The 24,532-nt window shown below is 45.7% G+C and overlaps 1 protein-coding gene across 1 annotated transcript in view; it reads left to right on the plus strand.

The window, feature by feature from the left end:
- The window catches only part of tmem141 (transmembrane protein 141), a 34,868-nt gene extending 10,583 nt beyond the window's left edge, over positions 1–24,285 (plus strand). The window contains exons 4-5 of the mRNA XM_072488072.1: positions 3,500–3,607; positions 22,134–24,285. Of these exons, the coding sequence (XP_072344173.1) occupies positions 3,500–3,607; positions 22,134–22,216 (191 nt within the window). The 3' untranslated portion in view covers positions 22,217–24,285. The remainder of the gene's footprint in view (positions 1–3,499; positions 3,608–22,133) is intronic.
- Positions 24,286–24,532: the final 247 nt, after the last annotated feature.

Here is a 24,532-nt window from a genome sequence, read left to right on the forward strand (position 1 = left end):
TTTCAATTGGATATATTATGCAGTGGCACTGTTTGAAGAAGAGAGGGGTGTTCCGAGGGTGTCCTGGTCAACATTTGTTACTCAACCAAAATCATGAAAACTGATTATCTGGTCGATATCTCATTGACATGTGGAATCTTGGTGTACACAAATTAGCTGCTGCATTTCCTACAATATAATAGCAACTACAGTTCAAACATATTGACTGAAAGTAAGGCACTTTGGGACGTCGAGAGTTTGTGAAAATCACTGTCAAAATGCAAGGATTCTCTGTTAGCCGACGGGGAAATCGGGAAATACAATTTGGCAGATAATAGCTTTCGATGCCAAAATCGCGGCAGGCACCGATTTGATCCCAAATCGCGATTCTCCATCACCTTGTTAGAGGTGAAAATATTCACACGAAGGCCTGAGGATGAGTAAAGAAACAGTATATTAGATCAGAATTCTGGGAGAAAGGCCTGAGGCTCCGCAGCCTTTCTGACAGTATTCTTTCTCACTTGAGCTAAGGCTCACACGGGTTAATATACAGATTCAAAGGGCGGAATTAGTTGTATTCTCATTTACATACAATCAACAATATTCACGTCACAATTCATTACATGCGATCAATCAATTTTTTTAGCATCCCAGTTATCACATATATGGTTAAAATGGGTGTTGTCTTACCCGCCCCTAACTTCATACAGAAGTCATTCAAAACTAACACAAGGATATGTCCTGTCTACAGCAGGGGACCTTGATCTATTATGGATACACTGCATTCCTTGTTCTGTGAAGCTCAGCAGCTGTTGAGATACTCCCTATAAGTACCCACGCTTGGTTCTCATGAGGTAGTTTACACAGTTTGTAACTTATTATTCAGGAAAATGGCTAGTTCGGCCATTTTATGTCTTTAGTATTGCTTTAATAGCTAACAGCCATTTTGTTCCTTTCTGATATTAACAAGCATTGTGTATACACTATCTATTTCTTCAAATTGCCTCTTCTAAACAGGCATCTAAGCCAATGAGTACCTTTTGTCTCATCAGAACTATTCAAAAGTAATATAGGAGCACAAATGTAGTTACAGAGCCACCTATAATTTATATCATAGTCCAGTATCACAAAATGTCCCTCAACAACCTCGAAAACGGCGTCAGTGCGTTTCACTGCACATACAGTAGGCACCATTTGCATATCATTAGTGGGCCTGACCCGCTACTCTCCAGGACCTCCTCAATTCTACACCTCCGATTGGCCGAGTTCCCGACCGGCGTGGTGGCTGCTGAGTGAGAGAGAGTGGGTACGGAAAGTGTCCAACATTGCCATAGTGTGCAGGCGGTTGATCCGCTGGCCATGGGGCTTCTACCAAGGCTGGGGGGAGTAGTGGGGGGTGGCCAGAAGGTGGTCTGTGGGGTTAGGATGGTCGGACACGGAGCACCATTGCCGCGGCTGGCAAGGCAACCATGCACACCGCTAACAGCCCACTTTGAACCTGGTGCCACGGGTCACATAGGTGACCTCTCAGGGAACTCCCCCTGGGTGCCCTCTGCCCCCAGACAACCCATCAGCTGTATGGGTGCATTCCAGCGCAACCAGTGCTTTCTTTTTGGCTGGGATAAGTGTGTGTAAGGAGTGTAATGTGTATGTGCGTCTGCAGCTTGTCAGCCTCCCGAGTGTCGATCACAGACCCGGCGAATCACGCACCATTTTTCAGTGGAATCGAGTGTGTTCCACACAGCACCGGTGCTAGCCCCTCAACGGTAACGGAATCGGTCCCGGTGCGGCGCTGGTTTTTCTGTCCACGGATTCTCCATTGGCGTCAACACTTAGTCTCAGAAATACATAGGTACATACATAGAAGATAGGAACAGGTGGAGGCCTTTTGGCCCTTTGAGCCTGCTCCATCATTTATTACGATCATGGCTAATCATCCAACTCAATAGCCGAAATGGAGGTCTTTTTCATAGATTATCATAGAATTTACAGTGCAGGAGGAGGCCATTCGGCCCATCGAGTCTGCACCGGCTCTTGGAAAGAGCACCCTACCCAAGGTCAACACCTCCACCCTATCACCATAACCCAGTAACCCCACCCAACACTAAGGGCAATTTTGGACACTAAGGGTAATTTAGCATGGCCGATCCACCTAACCTGCACATCTTTGGACTGTGGGGGGAAACCGGAGCACCCGGAGGAAACCCACGCACACAGGGGGAGGATGTGCAGACTCCGCACAGACAGTGACCCAAGCCAGAATCGAACCTGAGACCCTGGAGCTGTGAAGCAATTGTGCTATCCACAAGGCTACCGTGCTGCCCGTGCTTTTTCTATGATAAGGAACACTTGTGGATGAAAGGTACATGGACTGAAGATTGTCTGTCAGAAACTTAGTGAAGCCAGACAGGGGCAAATGTGTTTGTTTGAAGATTGGGTGGGTAACAAACACCCATATCCCAGCAATGGTTGGTGTCTTCAAGACATGAGGGTGAGCAAGAACTTTGCCTGGGATTTCCTATCATAATTCCTTTCCCTAGCGCTTTGCAAGGTGCAGTGTCTATTCTCCATTCATAGAGCTACAATTTTCAGAGTTTGTGACGGCTTTCAATCCCTTTAATAACAGGCAAAACATTTAAATAACAGAAATCACAAAGTCCAGGATTTCCAAAGTCATTTCCGAGCCAATGCATTACGTTCGAACATCTACTTTACCTGTTCTTTGGAAAAGTGCGACAAGTAGTTAGAAAGGCCCACAAACAGCAATTCAATAAATTACCAAATATTTGTTCTTTAGGAATTTTTTTTAAGGGGGCGATGTTGACCAGGAGAACACTGCTGATCTTCAGGGTGGCAATTTCTATCTGAAAGGCAGGATTTCCCTCGGTACTGCACTGAGACTTAACTTCGATGTATGTTGTATCTGAAGGCATTGACTTGGGAACAAAGGCATTGAATAATGGCTGGCATTTAACAATAATCTTTATTATTGTCACAAATAGGCATATATTAACACTGTAATGAAGTTACTGTGAAAATCCCCTCGTCGCCACATTCCGACGCCTGTTCGTGTACACAGAGGGAGAATTCAGAATGTTCAAATAACCTAACAGCACGTCTTTCGGGACTTGTGGGAGGAAACCGGTGCGCCTGGAGGAAACCCACGTGCAGACTCCGCACAGACAGTGAACAGTTAGAATACAAAGCACAGGTGTTGTGTATCGACCATCCAACCAATCAGAACAGAAATCACTAAAGCTAATACTTTAGAGTCTGACCCAGGCAATTATTTCCCAATTAGCAGATGGGAAAGATTCTGGAGTCTGCCTCAAGTTTGATTAACAAGGATTGACTTTAACCTAGAGGTGACTGACGTTTGTCAGTTTAAAGTGCCAATTATTTCCTCCAATCGTAGTTACCCTGCTGAGTTGGTGATACCCAATTCCTTCATCTCTAGTCTGGGCTTTATTCATTGAGATATTATTTAGCATTTAACAAATGTCTGCTCCTTCTGATACAGTGACAGGATCTTTGATGAGTTATGCAGTGACACGTATGGAGACACGGAAGTGCTCAAACCTGTGGGTTTACCTTGAGACTGGAGCAATGCCACACAACCCTGATAAAGGTGAGGCTACCGAGAAAGATAGTGGGTGAATGAAAATGTGCTCAGTCTTTGAAAGTGAAACATTGGCAAAGTTCTGCAATATACCCGCAGCGAGGAGGAGCAGAGCAATTCAATTGGTTGCTGAATTTGAAAAGAAAAGGGGTTTTCACCAAAAGGGAATCTGAAAGAGACTTGAGCAATACCTTGGGGGACAAGGGAGAGAGAAACCGAGCAACGACAGACTTCCAGTTTAATGTCATTAGTTTTGGCAAAGCTTATGGAAACATTAGGAGAAGTATCAGCTAATCAGAGAGTCAGTGTTGATGTGGGAAGAAGGGCCGGTATGTCTGACTAATCTGATGGAATGTTTTTGATTTCACATTCGATAGATTAGGAATGTTATTCATGTGGGCTATGAAAGTGCACTTGATAAGGATTTGCACAAGAGATTTCCAGAATGCAAAACCGTTGGAATTTACTATGTCAGAATAGCGTCCATTCAATTCTCCGGCATAGAGTAATTAGTTAATGTTGTTTTAGTGTTGGAGCTGCAGCAAAGCCCACATGAATAACATTCCTAATCTGTGTACGAGTTGATGCATTGACTTTGTCGACCTGATTACAGAATGGAAGTTGTCAAAAATTGATAAATACTACTGTTACAGTAAAGGATGGTGTTTTGAGATTTTGTTTGTGGCAAATTATTGAGGCAGAGCTGCTAAAGCTTAATTCTTATTTAACCCTGTGCTGTATCTGCCTGGGAGTGTTTGATGGGGACAGAGTAGAGGGAGCTTTACTCTATATCTAACCCCGTGCTGTACCAGTCCTGGGAGTGTTTGATGGGGACAGTGTAGAGGGAGCTTTACTCTGTATCTAACCCCGTGCTGTACCTGTCCTGGGAGTGTTTGATGGGACAGTGTAGAGGGAGCTTTACTCTGTATCTAACCCCGTGCTGTACCTGTCCTGGGAGTGTTTGATGGGACAGTGTAGAGGGAGCTTTACTCTGTATATAACCCCGTGCTGTACCTGTCCTGGGAGTGCTTGATGGGGACAGTGTAAAGGGAGCTTTACTCTGTATCTAACCCCGTGCTGTACCTGTCCTGGGAGTGTTTGATGGGACAGTGTAGAGGGAGCTTTACTCTGTATCTAACCCCGTGCTGTACCTGTCCTGGGAGTGTTTGATGGGGACAGTGTAGAGGGAGCTTTACTCTGCATCTAATCCCGTCCTGTATCTGTCCTGGGAGTGTTTGATGTGTCATGTGAGAGTACCTTTAAGAAATGGGTCGTTCAGAAATGGGTGTTTACTGCAGTGGTGTCAGAATGTGGGTTGGAGCTGGACTGTCTGTCAGCTTTTAGTTTTGCTTTGAGAAAAGCTTGGGTGTGTCTGTGTTTTTTGGTTTTGTTTCAGTGTTGGAGCTGCAGCCAGCTAAAGAAGGTGTAATGTTCTCTCTGCCATCTAAATAATATCTCTTGATCATTTGGTGAATTCAGAGTGATAACTGCTTTCAGCCAAACACCAGTTAGTTCGTTCAAGGTCAAGGGTACTTTATTTACACACAATTAGTCATGCAACACAAACACTACTAGTTAACTACACCTATCGACTAAGACAAGCTGTACTTAACTTCGGGCACCCGGCTTAGGTCAGAGAAACAGTGGCCGCTGTTCGATTCTGGATCTATCGAGTTCGAAGGAGTAACTGCTGCTCAGCTGGGCTCATCCGTCTTGTAGCGAGCGTTGAACTTGGACTTGCTTCTGGTGTAGCTGCACTTGGAGATGGTCGTGACCGGGCACCAGGTCCAAGAGAGGATGAACATATGGCAGCACGGTAGCATTGTGTATAGCACAATTGCTTCACAGCTCCAGGGTCCCAGGTTCAATTCCCAGCTTGGTCACTGTCTGTGTGGAGTCTGCATGTTCTCCGTGTGTGCGTGGGTTTCCTCCGGGTGTTCCGGTTTCCTCCCACAGTCCAAAGATGTGCAGGTTAGGTGGATTTGGCCATGCTAAATTGCCCTTAGTGTCCAAAATTGCGTTTAGTGTTGGGTGGGATTACTGGGTTATGGGGATAGGGTGGAGGTGTTGACCTTGGGTGGGGTGCTCTTTCCAAGACCCGGTGCAGACTCGATGGGCCAAATGGCCTCCTTCTGCACTGTAAATTCTATGAAAATATGGCGAACTCTTCTTATACTTGGGGGTTTTTGCGCCCTTTTGGGCGGTCCTTCAGTTTGGACCCCTCTAATTGGGTGATCCCTGATCACTCCGTTCGATTCCTAACCAATAAATGGGCGGGGATCTGGATGGCTGGGCGTGTCCCAAGCGGTCACTGACCCCGTTGTTGACGCGTCCCCTGAACGGGGAGTAGCGCCGAAATGCCTGTGACTGTCCCGGTTGCTTGAGTACCAGTCCTTTGTTCTGGTGAAGATGGACCATCCAATGCCAATCGGCCCATCAAAATGCTAATTGTTCGGAGTTTTGATATCGTCTGGACTCCTTGGTTGTAAATATACATTTTCAGGCTCTGAGCCTGCCTGAATCTCGCATTGTCCATTTTACCCACTAGGCTTTGCGAGTTTCTCTGTCCCTAGTTGTAAGTGGCCATCCCAGATGGCTACAAACCCAAAAGATGTGCAAGGTAGGTGGATTGGCCACACTAAATTGCCCCTTAATTGCAAAAATGAATTGGATACACTCAATTTTTTTTTTTTAAATTATACCCGCCTCTACTCATTCCAGACACTCACACCCTCTGTCTGAAAAACTGCCCCCTCTCGTCCCTTTTGTATCTCTCCCCTCAAACCTATGCCCTCTAGTTTTGGACTCCCCGATCTGCAGTAGGCTTTTAAAAAATTAATCCCTTCCCAGGAGTTGCAGCATTCAACATGAGTTGGGGAAAAAGCAGGTCAGTAAAAAAAACTGCCTGAAGAGTTTTCATGGGAAGACCTAGACCTTATTCCTCATTGAAAAGCAGACTGGATTCTCTTTTCTGGCTTTAAGGTTCAATTCGGAATAATTCAGTTCTTTTGGGAAATTTCACTAACGTGTGGAAGTTGAGTTAAACAGGATGTGAACTTGTTCAATTAATAAATGCTCCAGTTCTCCGCCACTCCACGCTGTATTAACTCCCGGGTCTCAACAGCATTTGACAGGGCCCTCTCCTGCTTGAAACTGAAACACTTAGGCGGGAATAGGAGCTTGGGTGGGAGCTTGGGGTTGTCCCAAGGGAACAGCCTCTGGAATACAGTTAGTGTTGGGTGTGGGTGGCTGGTGTTGAAGGGAATTGCTGAAAGATAGAAATCCCACGTTTCCAAACAGGGTGGGGGTGAGCATTCTGACTCCGGAGAATCAGACTAGTTAAATAGGAATATTAATAATTGTTTAGTCGTGCAGAACCTTACTATTGCTGAAAAAGAGACATCCTATCAAAGTTTTCAACTTGTTCTTGTTCCGGGGGCGTTGATTGGTATATCTTGAACCATAGAATCCCTACAGTGCAGAAAGAGGCCATTCGGCCCATCGAGTCGGCACTGACCCCGCAAAAGAGAACTCTACCCAGGTCCACTTCCTCACCCTATCCCATTACCTAACCTGCGCATCAAGGGGCAATTTATCATGGCCAATCCACCTAACCTGCACATCTTTGGACTGTGGAGGAAACCGGAGCACCCGGTGGAAACCCACGCAGATACGGAAAGAGCGTACAAGCTCCATATAGTCACCCAGGACCGGAATTGAACCTGGGTCCCTGGCGCTGTGAGGCAGCAGTACCACCGTGTGCCACCGCCCACTGTGACACCATGTCTAATACCTATTATTGAAGGCATGGATTAACTGAGAAACAACACAAATAAATGAAAATCAGGGTGATTATAATCATGTGATATAAGAAGTGACGAATAAGGGTAGGAAAACCAATGGCAGGAGGGCTGGGAAGTGTGTTTTTATAAGGCATGTTGGTTGGAGTTTGTGTTTGGGGCGGGGATGATGGTTATTTTGTTGTGAGCTCTGTCTCTGTTGAATGTTGTTGTGGAACGTGTTAAAATTATAAATGCCTCAATAAAATATTTTCTTAAAAAAAATATAATGGGATACAAGTAATCAATGTCGGGTCGGGAAGTAAAGTTATTGTAATGGAGGTAATTAAATAGTATTCAATATTTGTTAAAAAGGGAGTAAATAAGGGGCTTAAGGGCAGTTGTGGCAGGCGAGCTTGCACCGTGATAGGCTCCTTCTGTGCTATGTGGCAAATCATGGAATCTTCAGTTGTCCCCGGTGACTACGTGTGTAGAAAGTGTATCCAACTGCAGCTACTAGATGCTCCACAACGAATCCACCCTCAAGCTCCAGCTCCGAAATGTGTGCAGTTCTGGTCACCACATTATCAGAAGGACGTGGAAGCTTTGGACAGAGTGCAAAGAAGGTTCACCAGCGTGTTGCATGGTCGAGGGTGTTGCCAAGAGGAGAGGTTGAATAAACTGTGTCGTGGATAGTACGTTCAGTGAGGTGGTTACACCGCAGATGAGGATTTAACAAGCAGAAAGGGCATGAGTGATGACCAGGCAGAGTAGAGGAAGACAGGTGTCCCCTGTGGCCAATCCCCTTTTCTAACAGATGTACCATTTTGGATACTGTTGGGGGAGATGAGTGTGTTGGGAAAACCGGTGACAACCAACTTCAGGGCACCTGGGTCTGCTGTAGAAGAAGGGTAGGGAATTCAATTGTAAGGGGAACAGACAGGTGTTTCTGTGGCCATAAAAGAGACTGCAAGATGGTATGTTGCCTCCCTGGTGCCATGGTAAGGGATGTCGCTGAACAGCTGCAAGGCATACTGAAGGGGAGGACAAACAGGCAGATATTGTGGTACACATTGGTACAAGAAAAAGGGATGAGGTCCTGCAAGCAGAGTTTACGGAGCAAGGAAGTAGATTAATAAACAGGACCCAGAAGGTAGTAATCTCTGGATTACTTTGGTGCCACGTGCTAGTGAATATTAAAGAACAAAGAAAAGTACAGCACAGGAACAGGCCCTTCGGCCCACCAAGCCTGTGCCGATCATGATGCCCTAACTAAAAAAAACCTTCTGCCCTTACTCGGTCCGTATCTCTCTTTCCTCCCTATTCATGTATCCATCCAGATGCCTGTTAAATATTGATAATGCGCCTGTTCCACCACATCCTCTGGCAGCACGTTCCAGGCACCCCCCACTCTCTGGGTGAAAAACGTACCCCGCAAATCTCCCTAAAACCTTCCCCTCTCACCTTGAACCTGTGCCCCCTTGTAATTGACATTTCCATCCTTGGAAAAAGCCTCTGACTATCCACCCTGTCTGTGCCTCTCAATTTTGCAGACCTCTATCAGGTCTTCCCTCGGCCTCCGAATTTCCAGTTAAAATAATCCTAGTTTATTCAACCTGTCCTCATAGCCAACATCAGGCAACATCCTGCTGAACCTTATTTGCACTTTCTCCAAATCTTCCACGTCCTTCTGATAACTGAATGCAAAACTCCAAATGCGGCCCAACCAATGTTTTATATAGCTGCAACATGATTTCCCAACTCCTGTACTTAATTCCCCGTTTGATGAAGGCAAGCATGCTATATGCCTACTTAATCACCTTCGCCTGTTTTGCCACTTTTGGGGAGCTGTGGACCTGCACACCCAGATGCCTCTGTATATTAATGTTCCTAAGGGTTCTGCCATTTACCGTATAATTTATAGCTAGATTTGATCCTCCAAAATGCATCACATCACATTTGTCCGAATTAAACTCCATCTGCCTTTTCTGTGCCCAAGTCGCCAATCTGTCTATATCCTGTTGTACCCTCTGACTGTCTTCGGCACTATCAGTAACTCTGCCAATCTTTGTGCCATCCACAAACTTATCTCTCAGATCAGACCACCCACATTTTCCTCCAGATCAGTTATACTACAAATAACATAGATCCCAGCACTGCTTCTTGCGGAACACCACTAGCTACAGATTTCCATTCTGAAAAACACCTTCCACCTCTACTCTCTGTCTTCTATAATCAAGCTAGTTCTGGGTCCATCCAGCCAACCCACCCCGAATCCCATGTGATTTTAGTTTTTGTACCAGTCTGCCAAGTGGGACCTTGTCAAACGCCTTATTAAAGTCCATATAAACTACATCCACATCCCTTCCCACATCAGTTTTCTTTGTCACCTCTTCAAAAAAACAATGAAGTTGGTGAGACTTTACCTTCCCCAGACAAAACCATGCTGCCTGTCACTAACTCGTCCATTTTTCGCCAAAACCTGTCCCTCAATATCTTTTCCAAAAGCTTCTCCACCACTGATGTCAGGCTCACCGGCTTATAATTTGCTGGATTATCCCTGCTTCCTTTCTTAAACAAGGGAACAACATTGGCTATTCTCCAGTCCCCTGGAACCTCGCCTGTGGTCAAAGAGGATGTGAAGATACCTGTTAAGGTCCCAGCTATTTCTTCCCTTGCCTCCCACAGTAACCTGGGATAGATCTCATCGGGCCCCAGGGACTTGTCTACCTTGATGCAATTTAGGATACTCAACACTTCTTTGATATATTGACGTTTTCAAGAGCATTCACACACCTATTCCAGACATCAACATCCGTCATGTTCTTCTCCCTGATACAAAGGATTTATGATTATTTAGAAAACAATACTTTGATTAAAGGTCAGCATGCTTTGTGAAGGGCAGGTCATGCCTCACAAGCCTCATTGAATTCTTTGAGGATGTGATGAGACACGTTCTCTCATAGAATTTACAGTGCAGAAGGAGGCGATTCAGCCCATCGAGTCTGCACCGGCTCTTGGAAAGAGCACCCTACTCAAGCCCATGCCTCCACCCTATCCCAATAACCCCACTTAACCTTTTTGGACACTAAGGGCAATTTAGCATGGCTAATCCACCTAACCCGCACATCTTTAGACTGTGGGAGGAAACCGGAGCACCCGGAGGAAACCCACGCAGACACGGGTAGAACGTGCGGACTCTGCACAGACAGTGACCCAAGCTGGGAATCGAACCTGGGACCCTGCAGCTGTGAAGCAACTATGCTAACCACTGTGCTACCGTGCTGCTTCATTGATCAAGGTTGGGCAATGGATGTGGTGTATATGGATTTCAGTAAGTCATTTGATAAGGTGCCCATGGTAGACTCATTCAGAAAGTTAGGGGGCATGGGATACAGGGAAATCTGCTGTCTGGATACAGAATTGGCTGGCCGAAAGAAGACCGCGAGTGGTAGTGGATGGAAAGTATTCTGCCTGGAGGTCGATGACCAGTGGTGTCCCGCAGGGATCTGTTCTGGGGCCTCTGCTTTTTGTGGTTTTTATAAATGTCTTGGATGAGGAAGTGGAAAGGTGGGTTAGTATGTTTGCCGATGACACAAAGGTTGGTGGAATTGTAGATAGTGTTGAGGATTGTTGCAGGTTACAGCAGGTTCTGGTTGCCTCATCATACGTACATAAAAAGCAAGAGGGTAGCCAGGGAAAGGGTTGGCCCACTGAAGGATAGGCAAGGGAATCTATGTGTGGAGCCAGAGGAAATGGGCGAGGTACTAAATGAATACTTTGCATCAGTATTCACCAAAGAGAAGGAATTGGTAGATGTTGAGTCTGGAGAAGGGGGTGTAGATAGCCTGGGTCACATTGTGATCCAAAAAGACGAGGTGTTGGGTGTCTTAAAAAATATTAAGGTAGATAAGTCCCCAGGGCCTGATGGGATCTGCCCCAGAATACTGAAGGAGGCTGGAGAGGAAATTGCTGAGGCCTTGACAGAAATCTTTGGATCCTCGCTGTCTTCAGGGGATGTCCCGGAGGACTGGAGAATAGCCAATGTTGTTCCTCTGTTTAAGAAGGGTAGCAAGGATAATCCCGGGAACTACAGGCCGGTGAGCCTTACTTCAGTGGTAGGGAAATTACTGGAGAGAATTCTTCGAGACAGGATCTACTCCCATTTGGAAGCAAATGGACGTATTAGTGAGAGGCAGCACGGTTTTGTGAAGGGGAGGTCGTGTCTCACTAACATGATAGAGTTTTTCGAGGAGGTCACTAAGATGATTGATGCAGGTAGGGCAGTAGATGTTGTCTATATGGACTTCAGTAAGGCCTTTGACAAGGTCCCTCATGGTAAACTAGTACAAAAGGTGAAGTCACACGGGATCAGGGGTGAGCTGGCAAGGTGGATACAGAACTGGCTAGGCCATAGAAGGCAGAGAGTAGCAATGGAGGGATGCTTTTCTAATTGGAGGGCTGTGACCAGTGGTGTTCCACAGGGATCAGTGCTGGGACCTTTGCTCTTTGTAGTATATATAAATGATTTGGAGGAAAATGTAACTGGTCTGATTAGTAAGTTTGCAGACGACACAAAGGTTGGTGGAATTGCGGATAGCGATGAGGACTGTCTGAGGATACAGCAGGATTTAGATTGTCTGGAGACTTGGGCGGAGAGATGGCAGATGGAGATTAATCCGGACAAATGTGAGGTAATGCATTTTGGAAGGTCTAATGCAGGTAGGGAATATACAGTGAATGGTAGAACCCTCAAGAGTATTGAAAGTCAAAGAGATCTAGGAGTACAGGTCCACAGGTCATTGAAAGGGGCAACACAGGTGGAGAAGGTAGTCAAGAAGGCATACGGCATGCTTGCCTTCATTGGCCGGGGCATTGAGTATAAGAATTGGCAAGTCATGTTGCAGCTGTATAGAACCTTAGTTAGGCCACACTTGGAGTATAGTGTTCAATTCTGGTCGCCACACTACCAGAAGGATGTGGAGGCTTTAGAGAGAGTGCAGAAGAGATTTACCAGCATGTTGCCTGGTATGGAGGGCATAAGCTATGAGGAGCGATTGAATAAACTCGGTTTGTTCTCACTGGAACGAAGGAGGTTGAGGGGCGACCTGATAGAGGTATACAAAATTATGAGGGGCATAGACAGAGTGGATAGTCAGAGGCTTTTCCCCAGGGTAGAGGGGTCAATTACTAGGGGCATAGGTTTAAGGTGAGAGGGGCAAGGTTTAGAGTAGATGTACGAGGCAAGTTTTTTACGCAGAGGGTAGTGGGTGCCTGGAACTCGCTACCGGAGGAGGTAGTGGAAGCAGGGACGATAGGGACATTTAAGGGGCATCTTGACAAATATATGAATAGGATGGGAATAGAAGGATACGGACCCAGGAAGTGTAGAAGATTGTAGTTTAGTCGGGCAGCATGGTCGGCACAGGCTTGGAGGGCCGAAGGGCCTGTTCCTGTGCTGTACATTTCTTTGTTCTTTGTTCTATCATAGGAAGGATGTGGATGCTTTGGAGAGGGTACAGAGATTTACCAGAATGCTGCCTGGACTGGAGGGCATGTCTTATGAAGAAAGGTTGAAGGAGCTAGGGCTTTTCTCACTAGAGCTAAGAAGGAAGATAGGTGACTTGATAGAGATGTACAAGGCGATGAGAGGCATGGATAAAGTGGATAGCCAGAGACTTTTCCCCAGGATGGAAATGGCTGTTACGAGGGGACATAATTTAAAGGTTTTTGGAGGAAGATATGGGGTGATGTCAGAGATAGGTTCTTTACACCGAGAGTCGTGGGTGTGGGGAATGCACTGCCAGCAGAGGTGGTGGAGTCAGAGTCATTCGGGACATTTAAGCGACTCTTAGACAGTCACATGTACAGCAGTAAATTGAAGGGGCGTAGGTTAGGTTGATCTTAGATTAGGATAAATGGTCGGCACAACATCGTGGGAAATTAAAGAGCTTGGAGAGAGAGAGGGCGAGATTTCAATAAAGAGCGTGGAGAAAGAGTGGGGCGAGGCTTCAGTAAAGAGCGTGGAGCTAGAGAGGGCGAGACTTCAGTAAAGAGCGCGGAGAGAGAGGGTGAGACTTCAGTAAAGTGCGCAGAGAGAGAGGGTGAGACTTCAGTAAAGAGTGCGGAGAGAGAGGGTGAGACTTCAGTAAAGTGCGCAGAGAGAGAGGGTGAGACTTCAGTAAAGAGCGCAGAGAGAGAGAGGGTGAGACTTCAGTAAAGTGCGCAGAGAGAGAGGGTGAGACTTCAGTAAAGAGCGTAGAGAGTGAGAGGGCGAGACTTCAGTAGAGAGCGCAGAGAGAGAGGGTGAGACTTCAGTAAAGCGCGCAGAGAGAGAGGGTGAGACTTCAGTAAAGAGTGCAGAGAGAGAGAGGGCGAGACTTCAGTAAAGAGCACGGAGAGAGGGCGAGACTTCAGTAGAGTGCGGAGAGACAGCGGTGGGGACACTGCTATCGGGTGAGACAGCTGTTTGTTTGTTTCAAAATTGAAAATAAAACGGTAAAGTGACGTCACAGGAGACTGTAGCCTGATTGGCTGAAAGTCAGGCTGGGTTAAGTTTGAATATCGGGAGTTACTGATTTAAGTACTAGTTTTGATTTGATTTAGATTATCATTTTTAAGTTGATTTGAATTACTATTTTTACATTTTTTAATTTGACTTAAATAACTATTTTGGGTTGATTTAAATTAATATTTCAGTTAAATAACTTTTTAATTTGTTGTCAGATCAAGACGGATAAATACTCAGTTTTTTAAAAAAAATCTACTTAAATAATACACGGGGATTGGATTCAATCTGACACAAAAACATCTTTCTAAAGTTTAATTTCAAAGGTTTAATTTAAAGGAATAATTCATGGCAGGACAGCTCCAGGTCTGCTCCTCTTGCTCCATGTGGCAGGCTGGGGACAGTTCCAGTCCCCAGGATCAGCATGTGTGCAGGAAGTGTCTCCAGTTACAGCTCCTGGAAGCTCGAGTTTCAGAGCTGGAGCGGTGGCTGGAGACACTGTGGAGCATCCGCGAGTCGGAGAGTATTGTGGATAGCACACATGGAGAGGTGGTCACACCGCAGGCTCAGACTCCGCAGGCAGGAAGGAAATGGGTGACCACCAGTCGGAGCAAGAGAGCGAGGCAGGTAGTGCAAGAATCTCCTGTGGCCATTCCCCTGCAGAACAGATATACCGTTTTGGATACTGTTGAGGGGAATGGCCTCTCAGGGGAAAACAGCAACAGCCAAACTCGTGGCACCACGGTTGGTTCTGCTGCAGAGGGGAGGGGTGATAAGTGTGACAGTGCAATAGTTATAGGGGATTCAATTGTAAGGGGAATAGACAGGCGTTTCTGTGGCCGCAAACGACACTCCAGGATTTTTTGTTGCCTCCCTGGTGCTAGGGTCAAGGATGTCTCGGAGCGGGTACAGGTTATTCTGGATGGGGAGGGTGAACAGCCAGTGGTCGTGGTACACATCAGTACAAACGACATAGGTAAAAAAAGGGATGAGGTCCTAAAAGCAGAATAAGGGAGCTAGGAAGGAAGTTAAGAAATCGGACCTCGAAGGTAGTGATCTCAGGATTACTACCGGTGCCACGTGCTGTCAGAGTAGAAATGTCAGGATATATAGGATGAATACGTGGCTTAAGAGATGGTGTCAGGCGGAGAGTTTCAGATTCCTGGGCATTGGGACTGGTTCTGGGGGAGGTGGGACCTGTACAAACTGGATGGATTACACCTGGGCAGGACTGGAACTGATGTCCTAGGGGGGCTATTTGCTAGAGCGGTTGGGTACGGTTTAAACTAATATGCCAGGGGATGGGAACCTACGCAAGGAGTCAGAGGACAAAATTCAAACAGGGCAGTAGAGAAAAACATTGGGAGCAAAATAAGCATTGTGAAAAAGACAAACTTAAAGGCTCTGTGCCTTAATGCACGGAGTATTTGCAATAAAGTGGATGAACTAATCGAGCAGATAGTGTATATGGGAATAGTGTAGATGGGCTTTAGAGTGGTTTCACAGGTCGGCGCAACATCGAGGGCCGAAGGGCCTGTACTGCGCTGTAATGCTCTATGTTCCATGTTTTATAGATAAAAATGGGTATGGTATAATTGGGATTACGGAGACATGGCTTCAGGGTGAACAGGGATGGGAACTGAATGTGCCAGGGTTCTCAGTATTTAGGAAGGACAGGCATAAAAGAAAAGGTGGTGGCGTGGCACTGCTGGTTAAAGAGGAAATTAACACAAGAGTGAGAAAGGATATTAGCTCTGACAATGTGGAATCTGTATGGGTAGAGTTGAGAAATACCAAGGGACAAAAAACATTATTGGGTGTCATATATAGACCCCCAAACTGCACTGGTGAGGTTGGAAATGGCATTAAACAAGAAATTAATGATGTATATAATAAGGGAATATCGATGATCATGGGTAATTTTAATCTTCACATAGATTGGGCAAATCAAATTAGCCACAATGCCGTAGAGGAGGAATTCCTGGAGTGTATACGGGATGGTTTTCTTGACCAATATGTGGAGGAACCAACTAGAGAGCAGGCCATCTTAGACTGGGTACTGTGCAATGAGAGGGGAATTATTGCCAATCTGGCTGTTCGAGACCCCTTGGGGATGAGCGACCATAACATGATAGAATTTTTTTATCAAGATGGAGAGTGAAGTAGTTGATTCGGAAACTAGGGTGCTGAATCTTAATAAAGGAAACTATGAGGATATGAGGCGTGAGTTGGTCTTGATAGATTGGGGAGAGTTACTTAAAGGGATGACAGTGGATAGACAATGGCAAATATTCAAGGAGCGCATGGGGGAACTACAGCAACTGTTCATTCCTGTCTGGCACAAAAGCAAAGGGGGTAAGAGTGCCAATCCATGGCTTACAAAGGAAAGTAGAAATAGTATCCGATCCAAGGAAGAAGCATACAGATTGGCCAAGAAAAATAATAGGGGAAAGTACAGTACGAAAGGAAGCATGCAGGGAACATAAAGACTGACACTAAGAGTTTCTACAGATATGTGAAGAGAAAGAGATTGGTAAAGAGAAATGTAGGCCCACTGCAGACAGAAACAGGGGAATGCATAATAAGGGACAAAGAAATTGCTGAGCAATTGAATACATACTTTGGTTCTGTCTTCACAAATGAGGACACAAATCAGATCCCAGAAATGTTGGAGAATTAAAGGTTTAGTGAGAGGGAAGAACTGAGGGAGATCAACATTAGTAGAGAAATGGTGCTGGGAAAACTGATGGGATTGAAGGTGGATAAATCCCCAGGGCCTGAGAATCTGCATCCCAGAATGCTTAAGGAGGTGGCTCTGGAAATAGTGGATGCATTGGTGGTCATCTTCTGGGATTCTATAGACTCTGGAACTGTCCCTGCAGATTGGAGGGCAGCTCACGTCACTCCGATATTCAAAAAGGGAGGTAGAGAGAAAGCAGGGAATTATAGACCAGTAAGCCTAATAGACTAGTAAGCCTAGTGGGGAAAATGCTTGAATCCATTATCAAGGACTTTATAGTGGAACATTTAGAAAGCAGTGGCAGGATCAGTCAGAATCAGCATGGATTTATGAAAGGAAAATCATGCTTGACAAATCTGTTGGAATTCTTTGAAGAGGTAACCAATACAGTAGACAAGGGGGAGCCAGTTGATGTGGTATATTTAGACTTTCAGAAGGCGTTTGACAAAGTCCCGCATAAGAGATTATTGTGCAAAATTAAAGCGCATGGGATTGGGGGAAATGTATTGAGATGGATGGAAAACTGGTTGGCAGAGAGGAAACAAAGAGTAGGGATTAATGAGTGCTTTTCAAATTGGCAGTACCAGTGGGGTACCACAGGGATTGGTGCTGGGACCCCAGCTATTCACAATATATATTAATGATTTGGATGTTGGAACAAAATGTAACATCTCAAAGCTTGCAGATGATACCAAATTAGGTGGGAGGGTGAATTGTGACGAGGATGCAGGGATCCTACAGCAAGATCCAGACAGGTTGGGCGAGTGGGCAAACCAATGGCAGATGCAGTATAATTTGGATAAGTGTGAGGTTATTCATTTTGGAAGCAAAAACAGGAAGGCAGATTACTACCTGAATGGTTGTAAATTGGGAGAGGGGAGTGTGCAGTGGGACCTGGGTGTCCTTGTGCACCATTCGTTTAAGGTAAGCATGCAGGTGCAGCAGGCGGTAAAGAAATCTAATGGCATGTTGGCCTTCATTGCGAGAGGTTTCGAGTATAGAAGCAGGGATGTGTTTCTGCAATTGTACAGGGCCTTGATGAGGCCACACTTGGAGAATTGTGTGCAGTTTTGGTCTCCTTCTCTGAGGAAGGATGTCCTTGCTCTCGAGGGAGTGCAGCGAAGGTTTACCAGACTGATTCCAGGGATAGCGGGACTGTCATTTGAGGAGAGATTGACTCGGTTGGATTGTTCTCGCTGGAGTTGAGAAGAATGAGGGGGGATCTCATCGAGACTTATAAAATTCTAACAGGACTAGACGGTAGATGCAGGGAAGATGTTACCAATGATGGGTGTGTCCAGAACCAGGGGTCACAGTCTGAGGATTCAGGGTAAACCATTTCGGACAGAGATAAGGAGACACTTAGAACATAGAACAGTACAGCACAGAACAGGCCCTTCGGCCCTCGATGTTGTGCCGAACCTTGTCCGAAACCAAGATCAAGCTATCCCACTCCCTGTCATTCTGGTGTGCTCCATGTACCTATCCAGTACCCGCTTGAAAGTTCCTAAAGTGCCTGACTCCACTCTCACAGCAGGCAGTCCATTCCACACCCTAACCACTCTCTGAGTAAAGAACCTACCTCGGACATCCCTCCTCTATCTCCCACCCTGAACCTTATAGTTATGCCCCCTTGTAACAGCTACATCCACCCGAGGAAATAGTCTCTGAACGTCCACTCTATCTATCCCCCTCATCATCTGAGAAACCTCTATTAAGTCACCTTTCATCCTCCTTCGCTACAATGAGAAAAGCCCTAGCTCCCTCAACCTTTCCTCATAAGACCTACCCTCCAATCCAGGCAGCATCCTGGTAAATCTCCTTTGCACCCTTTCCAATGCTTCCACATCCTTCCTATAATGAGGTGACCAGAACTGCACACAATACTCCAAATGTGGTCTCACCAGGGTCCTGTACAGTTGCAGCATAACCCTACAGCTCTTAAACTCAAGCCCCCTGTTAATAAACGCTAACACACTATAGGCCTTCTTCACGGCTCTATCCACTTGAGTGGCAACCTTCAGAGATCTGTGGACATGTGGATCTCTCTGTTCCTCCGCATTCCTCAGAACCCTGCCGTTGACCCTGTAATCTGCATTCAAATTTTTTCTACCAAAATGAATCACCTCGCATTTATCAGAGTTAAACTCCATCTGCCATTTTTCAGCCCAGCTCTGCATCCCATCAATGTCTCTTTAAGACCATAAGACATAGGAGCGGAAGTAAGGCCATTCGGCCCATCGAGTCCACTCCACCATTCAATCATGGCTGATTTCAACTCCATTTACCCGCTCTCTCTCCATAGCCCTTAATTCCTCGAGAAATCAAGAATTTATCAACTGTCTTAAAGACACTCAACGTCCCGGCCTCCACCGCGCTCTGTGGCAATGAATTCCACAGACCCACCACTCTCTGGCTGAAGAAATTTCTCCTCATCTCTGTTCTAAAGTGACTCCCTTTTATTCTAAGGCTGTGCCCACGGGTCCTAGTCTCCTCTGCTAATGGAAACAACTTCCCTACGTCCACCCTATCTAAGCCATTCATTATCTTGTAAGTTTCTATTAGATCTCCCCTCAACCTCCTAAACTCCAATGAATATAATCCCAGGATCCTCAGACGTTCATCGTATGTTAGGCCTACCATTCCTGGGATCATCCGTGTGAATCTCCGCTGGACCCGCTCCAGTGCCAGTATGTCCTTCCTGAGGTATGGGGCCCAAAATTGCTCGCAGTATTCTAAATGGGGCCTAACTAATACTTTATAAAGCTTCAGAAGTACATCCCTGCTTTTATATTCCAAGCCTCTTGAGATAAATGACAGCGTTGCATTTGCTTTCTTAATTACGGACTCAACCTGCAAGTTTACCTTTAGAGAATCCTGGACTAGGACTCCCAAGTCCCTTTGCACTTCAGCATTATGAATTTTGTCACCGTTTAGAAAATAGTCCATGCCTCTATTCTTTTTTCCAAAGTGCAAGACCTCGCACTTGCCCACGTTGAATTTCATCAGCCATTTCTTGGACCACTCTCCTAAACTGTCTAAATCTTTCTGCAGCCTCCCCACCTCCTCCATACTACCTGCCCCTCCACCTATCTTTGTATCATCGGCAAACTTAGCCAGAATGCCCCCAGTCCCGTCATCTAGATCGTTAATATATAAAGAGAACAGCTGTGGCCCCAACACTGAATCCTGCGGGACACCACTCGCCACTGGTTGCCATTCCGAAAAAGAACCTTTTATCCCAACTCTCTGCCTTCTGCCTGACAGCGAATCGTCAATCCATGTTAGTACCTTGCCTCGAATACCATGGACCCTTATTTTACTCAGCAGTCTCCCGTGAGGCACCTTATCAAAGGCCTTTTGGAAGTCAAGATAGATAACATCCATTGGCTCTCCTTGGTCTAACCTATTTGTTATCTCTTCAAAGAACTCTAACAGGTTTGTCAGGCACGACCTCCCCTTACTAAATCCATGCTGACAAAGGCTATGGGGAGAAAGCAGGATTAGGCTATTGAGTTGGGTGACCAGCCATGATCGTGATGAATGGCGGAGCAGGCTCGAAGGGCTAAAAGGCTTCCTCATGCTCCTATCTTCTATGTATGTATCTATGAAGGGCCTGTACTGTGCTGTACTGTTCTATGTTCTGAAGTACTCATTAAGGATTTTTCCCACTTCCTGCGGTTCCACGCATCACTTCCCTCCTTTGTCCTTAAGTGGGCCTACTCTTTCTCTTGCTACCATCTTGCTCCTAATATATGCAAATCCTTGGGATTCCATGTTTAAGTTTCTTCATACTTCACTGTACTCCTCAAGGGCTTCGTCAGTTTTTAGATGCCTATACCTACCGTAAGCTTCCTTTGACTAAGCTTACAATTTTCCTTGTCATCCATGGTTCCCGAATCCTGCCTTTTCTATCCTAAATTTTTGCGGGGACATGCCTCTTACACTTCAATCATAGAATTTACAGTGCCGAAGGAGGCCATTCGGCCCATCGAGTCTGCACTGGCCCTTGGAAAGAGCAACCTACTTAAGCCCATACCTGCACCCTATCCCTGTAACCCAGTAATCCCACCTAACCTTTTTGGACACTAAGGGCAATTTAGCATGGCCAATCCACCTAACCTGCACAGCATTGGACTATATTATTATTATTTACTAATATGAACATGAATATCTATGAATAATTTTTATTGTCACAAGCAAGCAATGAAGTTACTGTGTAAAGCCCCTAGTTGCCACATACCAGTGCCTGTTCGGATACACCGAGGGAGAATTCAGAATGTCCAATTCACCTAACAGCACGTCTTTCGGGACTTGTGGGAGGAAACCGGAGCACCCGGAGGAAACCCACGCAGACACGGGGAGAATGTGCTGATTCCGCACAGACAGTGACCCAAGGCGGGAATCAAACCTGAGTCCCTGGCGCTGTAAAGCAACAGTGCTAACCACTGTACTACCAACTGACGATTAACTGGTCTTTAAAAGCCTCCCACGTGTCAAAAGTGGATTTGTCCTCAAATAGCCGCTCCCAATCCACATTCCCTCGTTCCTGTCTAATTTGGATGTAATTGGCCCTTGCCCAATTAAGCACCCTCACCCGCGGGCCACTTTTTTCCTTATTTTTGGATATATTTGCCTTTATTCGCCGAGGCACAGAGTTTAAGAGCAGGGAGGTTATGCTGAAACTGTATGAAACATTGGTTAGGTCACAGCTAGGACTCTATGTGCAGTTTTGAAATCCACACTATCGGAGGGATATGATAGCATTGGAAAGGGTGCAGTGGAGATTTACCAGGATATTGTCTGGGCTGGAGGGTTTTGGTTATGAAGAGAGATTGGATCGACTTGGATTGTTTTCCTTGGAGCACATGAGACTGAGGGGGACATGATTGAGATGTATAACATGAGGGGCATAGATAGAGTAGACAGGAAGAAACTCCCCTTGGTGGAGGAGTCAATGACCACGAGGCATAGATTTAAGGTAAGGGGCAGGAGGTTTAGAGGGGATTTGAGCAATAACTTTACCCAGAGGGTGATCGGAGTCTGGAACTCGCTGCCTGAAAGGGTGTTGGAGACAGAGACCCTCATAACATTTAAGTATTTAGATGTGCACTTGTGATCCCAGGGCTTACAAGGTTATGGGCCAAGTGCTGGAAAGTGGGATTAAAATGTTGTTGTTTTTGGTCGGTGCAGATGCGATGGGCTGAAGGGCCTTTTCTGTGCTGTAGATCTGAGTCTATTGTTGCACTGAATATAATGGCTTTGAATTAAACTGAAGTTCAGTCCGATTGCTGATTTAAACTAAACACAGGATGAGTTTGTTCCGGATTGTGGCGCGTGCTGTGTCTTTTCCTTGTCTGTGATTGGCTATTGTCGGGTTGCTTCTACATTGTGGGGCAATCGATTCAGCTGATAAAATGTGGGTGTGCCGTGGAATTGAGTGTGCCGTGTTACTGAGAAGGTTGTGAACCATTGCTGTATAGTTCTGTAATTCTATTCTGTTTGCAGATACAAAGAATGAGAAGGTGGACTCGGCGGGAAACACTGATACTGGAGGGAAGAAAACTCAATATGGAGATGCCATGGATTAAACGCTGTGTCGAGTCTGTTGTATTTCAGTTTATTCAAGCAACGGCAAGAGCAGAAACTGTTCCCTGTGCTGCACCAGTTTTCATCTCTCTTTCGGTCCTGTTCTATTTGTCCCTTCCCGAAGGTGTTGACTCGTATTTTGATACATTAACTAGTCAAGGTTCAAAATACACAAAGGCCCTAGCAAATCCCCCCATCCCCCAAAAACCTGGAAAGTTCAATGACGAAAGCAATTACAGTGGAAGGATTGAGAACCAGAGGGGCACAGTTTTAACGTAATTGGCAGCAGAATCAACAGTGACCTGAGAAAAAAACTATTTAACACGGACTGGTTACGATCTGGAATGCACTGCCAGAGAGTTTGGAGGAGACAGATTCAATTGTAGATTGCAAAACAGAATTGGATCATGTGACGAGAAACAGTTCGTAGGGCTACGGGGAAATGTGGGGAAATGGGACAAAGTAAACGGTACTAGCAGAGAGAGCTAGCATGGACATGGTGGGCAAAATGGCCTCTCTCTGCTTCTATGATTCAAAACTACTTAGCTCTAATTTTAAGATCATATCTCCTCATGCCCTCACTGGAAAAGTAGTTTATCAATGTCTAACCTACTAAATATTTTAATCTGCTTAAGCATGCCCATTAGATCACCTTTAAACTCCAAATCAGTGCAACCTGCCCATGAGTCCTGGTATCATTTTGTTGAATATGGACTGTGCCTGCTCCAAAACCTTCCTGAGCTGCAAGGTCCAAGACAACACACTATTCCAAATGGGGTATGACCTCTCTAACCCTCTGACTGTAGGGTCAGGGGGTATGACCTCCTGACCAGTAACTATAGGGTCAAGGCGTATGACCTCTTTTCTACTGTGACTGTCGGGTCAGGGTTTTTAAAAAATAAATTTAGAGTATCCAATTCTTTTTTTTTCCAATTAAGGGAATTGGCCACGCTAAATTGCGTGGCCAATTCACCTACCTTGCACATCTTTGGGTTGTGGGGGTGAGACCCACGCAGACACTGGGAGAATGTGAAAACTCCACACGAACAGTTAACCGGGGCCGGGATCGAACCCGGGACCTCGGTGCTGTGAGGCAGCAGTGCTAACCACTGCGCCACCGTGCCGGTCAGTAGTTCTGATCTCTTTTCCACTATGACTGTACGGTCAGGGGTTATGACCTCTTTTCCACCATGACTGTAGGATCAGGCGGTAGGACTTCCCTATCATAGAATCCCCACAGTGCATAAGGAGACCATTCGGCCTATCGAGTCTGCACCGACCCTCTGAAAGAACACCCCAGTTAGGCTCTCTTACCCCCGCCCTAATCCCGTAACCCTACCTAACCCTGGCATCCCTGGATACTAAGGGGTAATTTAGCGTGGCCAATCCACCTAATCTGCACCTCTTTAGACTGTGGGAGGAAACTGGAGCACCCAGAGGAAACCCACACCGACAAGGGAAGAATGTGAAAACTCCACACAGGCAGTCACCTGAGGTCGAAATCAAACCTGGGTCCCTGCCGCTGAGGCAGCAGTACCAACCACTGTGCCACCGGGCTGCCCCTACCACTGAGATTGTAGGGTCTGGGGGTACGACCTCCCGACCACTGTGTAGGGTCACAGACAAGACCACCCCCATGGGAATTGTTTCCTGTGGACAGTAGATCATCAGTAAATGAGAATTGTATCAAATTACTTTAAGTGATGTTTTTCTGGACACAGAAATATCACAGCAAAGTGCTGACCAGAGCAATCATGGAGAGTTAAAGGATGCAACCTACAATCAAAAGTACAAACCAGATAATATCTGAGCCATGTTTCAAACAAAGAGAATAACACGTGCTGTAGTTATATCATATAATGTGATGAAAAGGTGAGAGTGCACCAGTGTAAGGATGGTGCAGCCTGAATTTAAGATATTGGAGATTAAGCTCAGGGCATCCTTCACTTTGTTGGGCTAACCTCATGTAAGTTATTTTGAACACTGGATTTTCACATTTTCTATGATTGATGTGTCCGTACGATTGGTCAGAAGATAAATCTTATTTTCAAATAAAGTTGCTGATATTCGACTCCCGGACTCATTCATTAGTAAAATTAATTGGAATGACTTTCGGAAAAACTGATAGCTGCCTTAATCATGTTTGGAATTCCTATTAAACTTGCAAACTAAAATATTTATTAAATAAATGCATTTCAATCCCCACAGGAATCTTACTCACCAATTCTATAACAGGTGCTGAGAATTTATTTGTTCCTCTTTCTTTGTGACCTAATGTCAGGTAGACATTTTTCACCTCGTTCACATTCAGACAGGAC

This window comes from Scyliorhinus torazame, chromosome 22 (assembly GCF_047496885.1).
Source record: "Scyliorhinus torazame isolate Kashiwa2021f chromosome 22, sScyTor2.1, whole genome shotgun sequence".
NCBI lineage: Eukaryota > Metazoa > Chordata > Chondrichthyes > Carcharhiniformes > Scyliorhinidae > Scyliorhinus > Scyliorhinus torazame.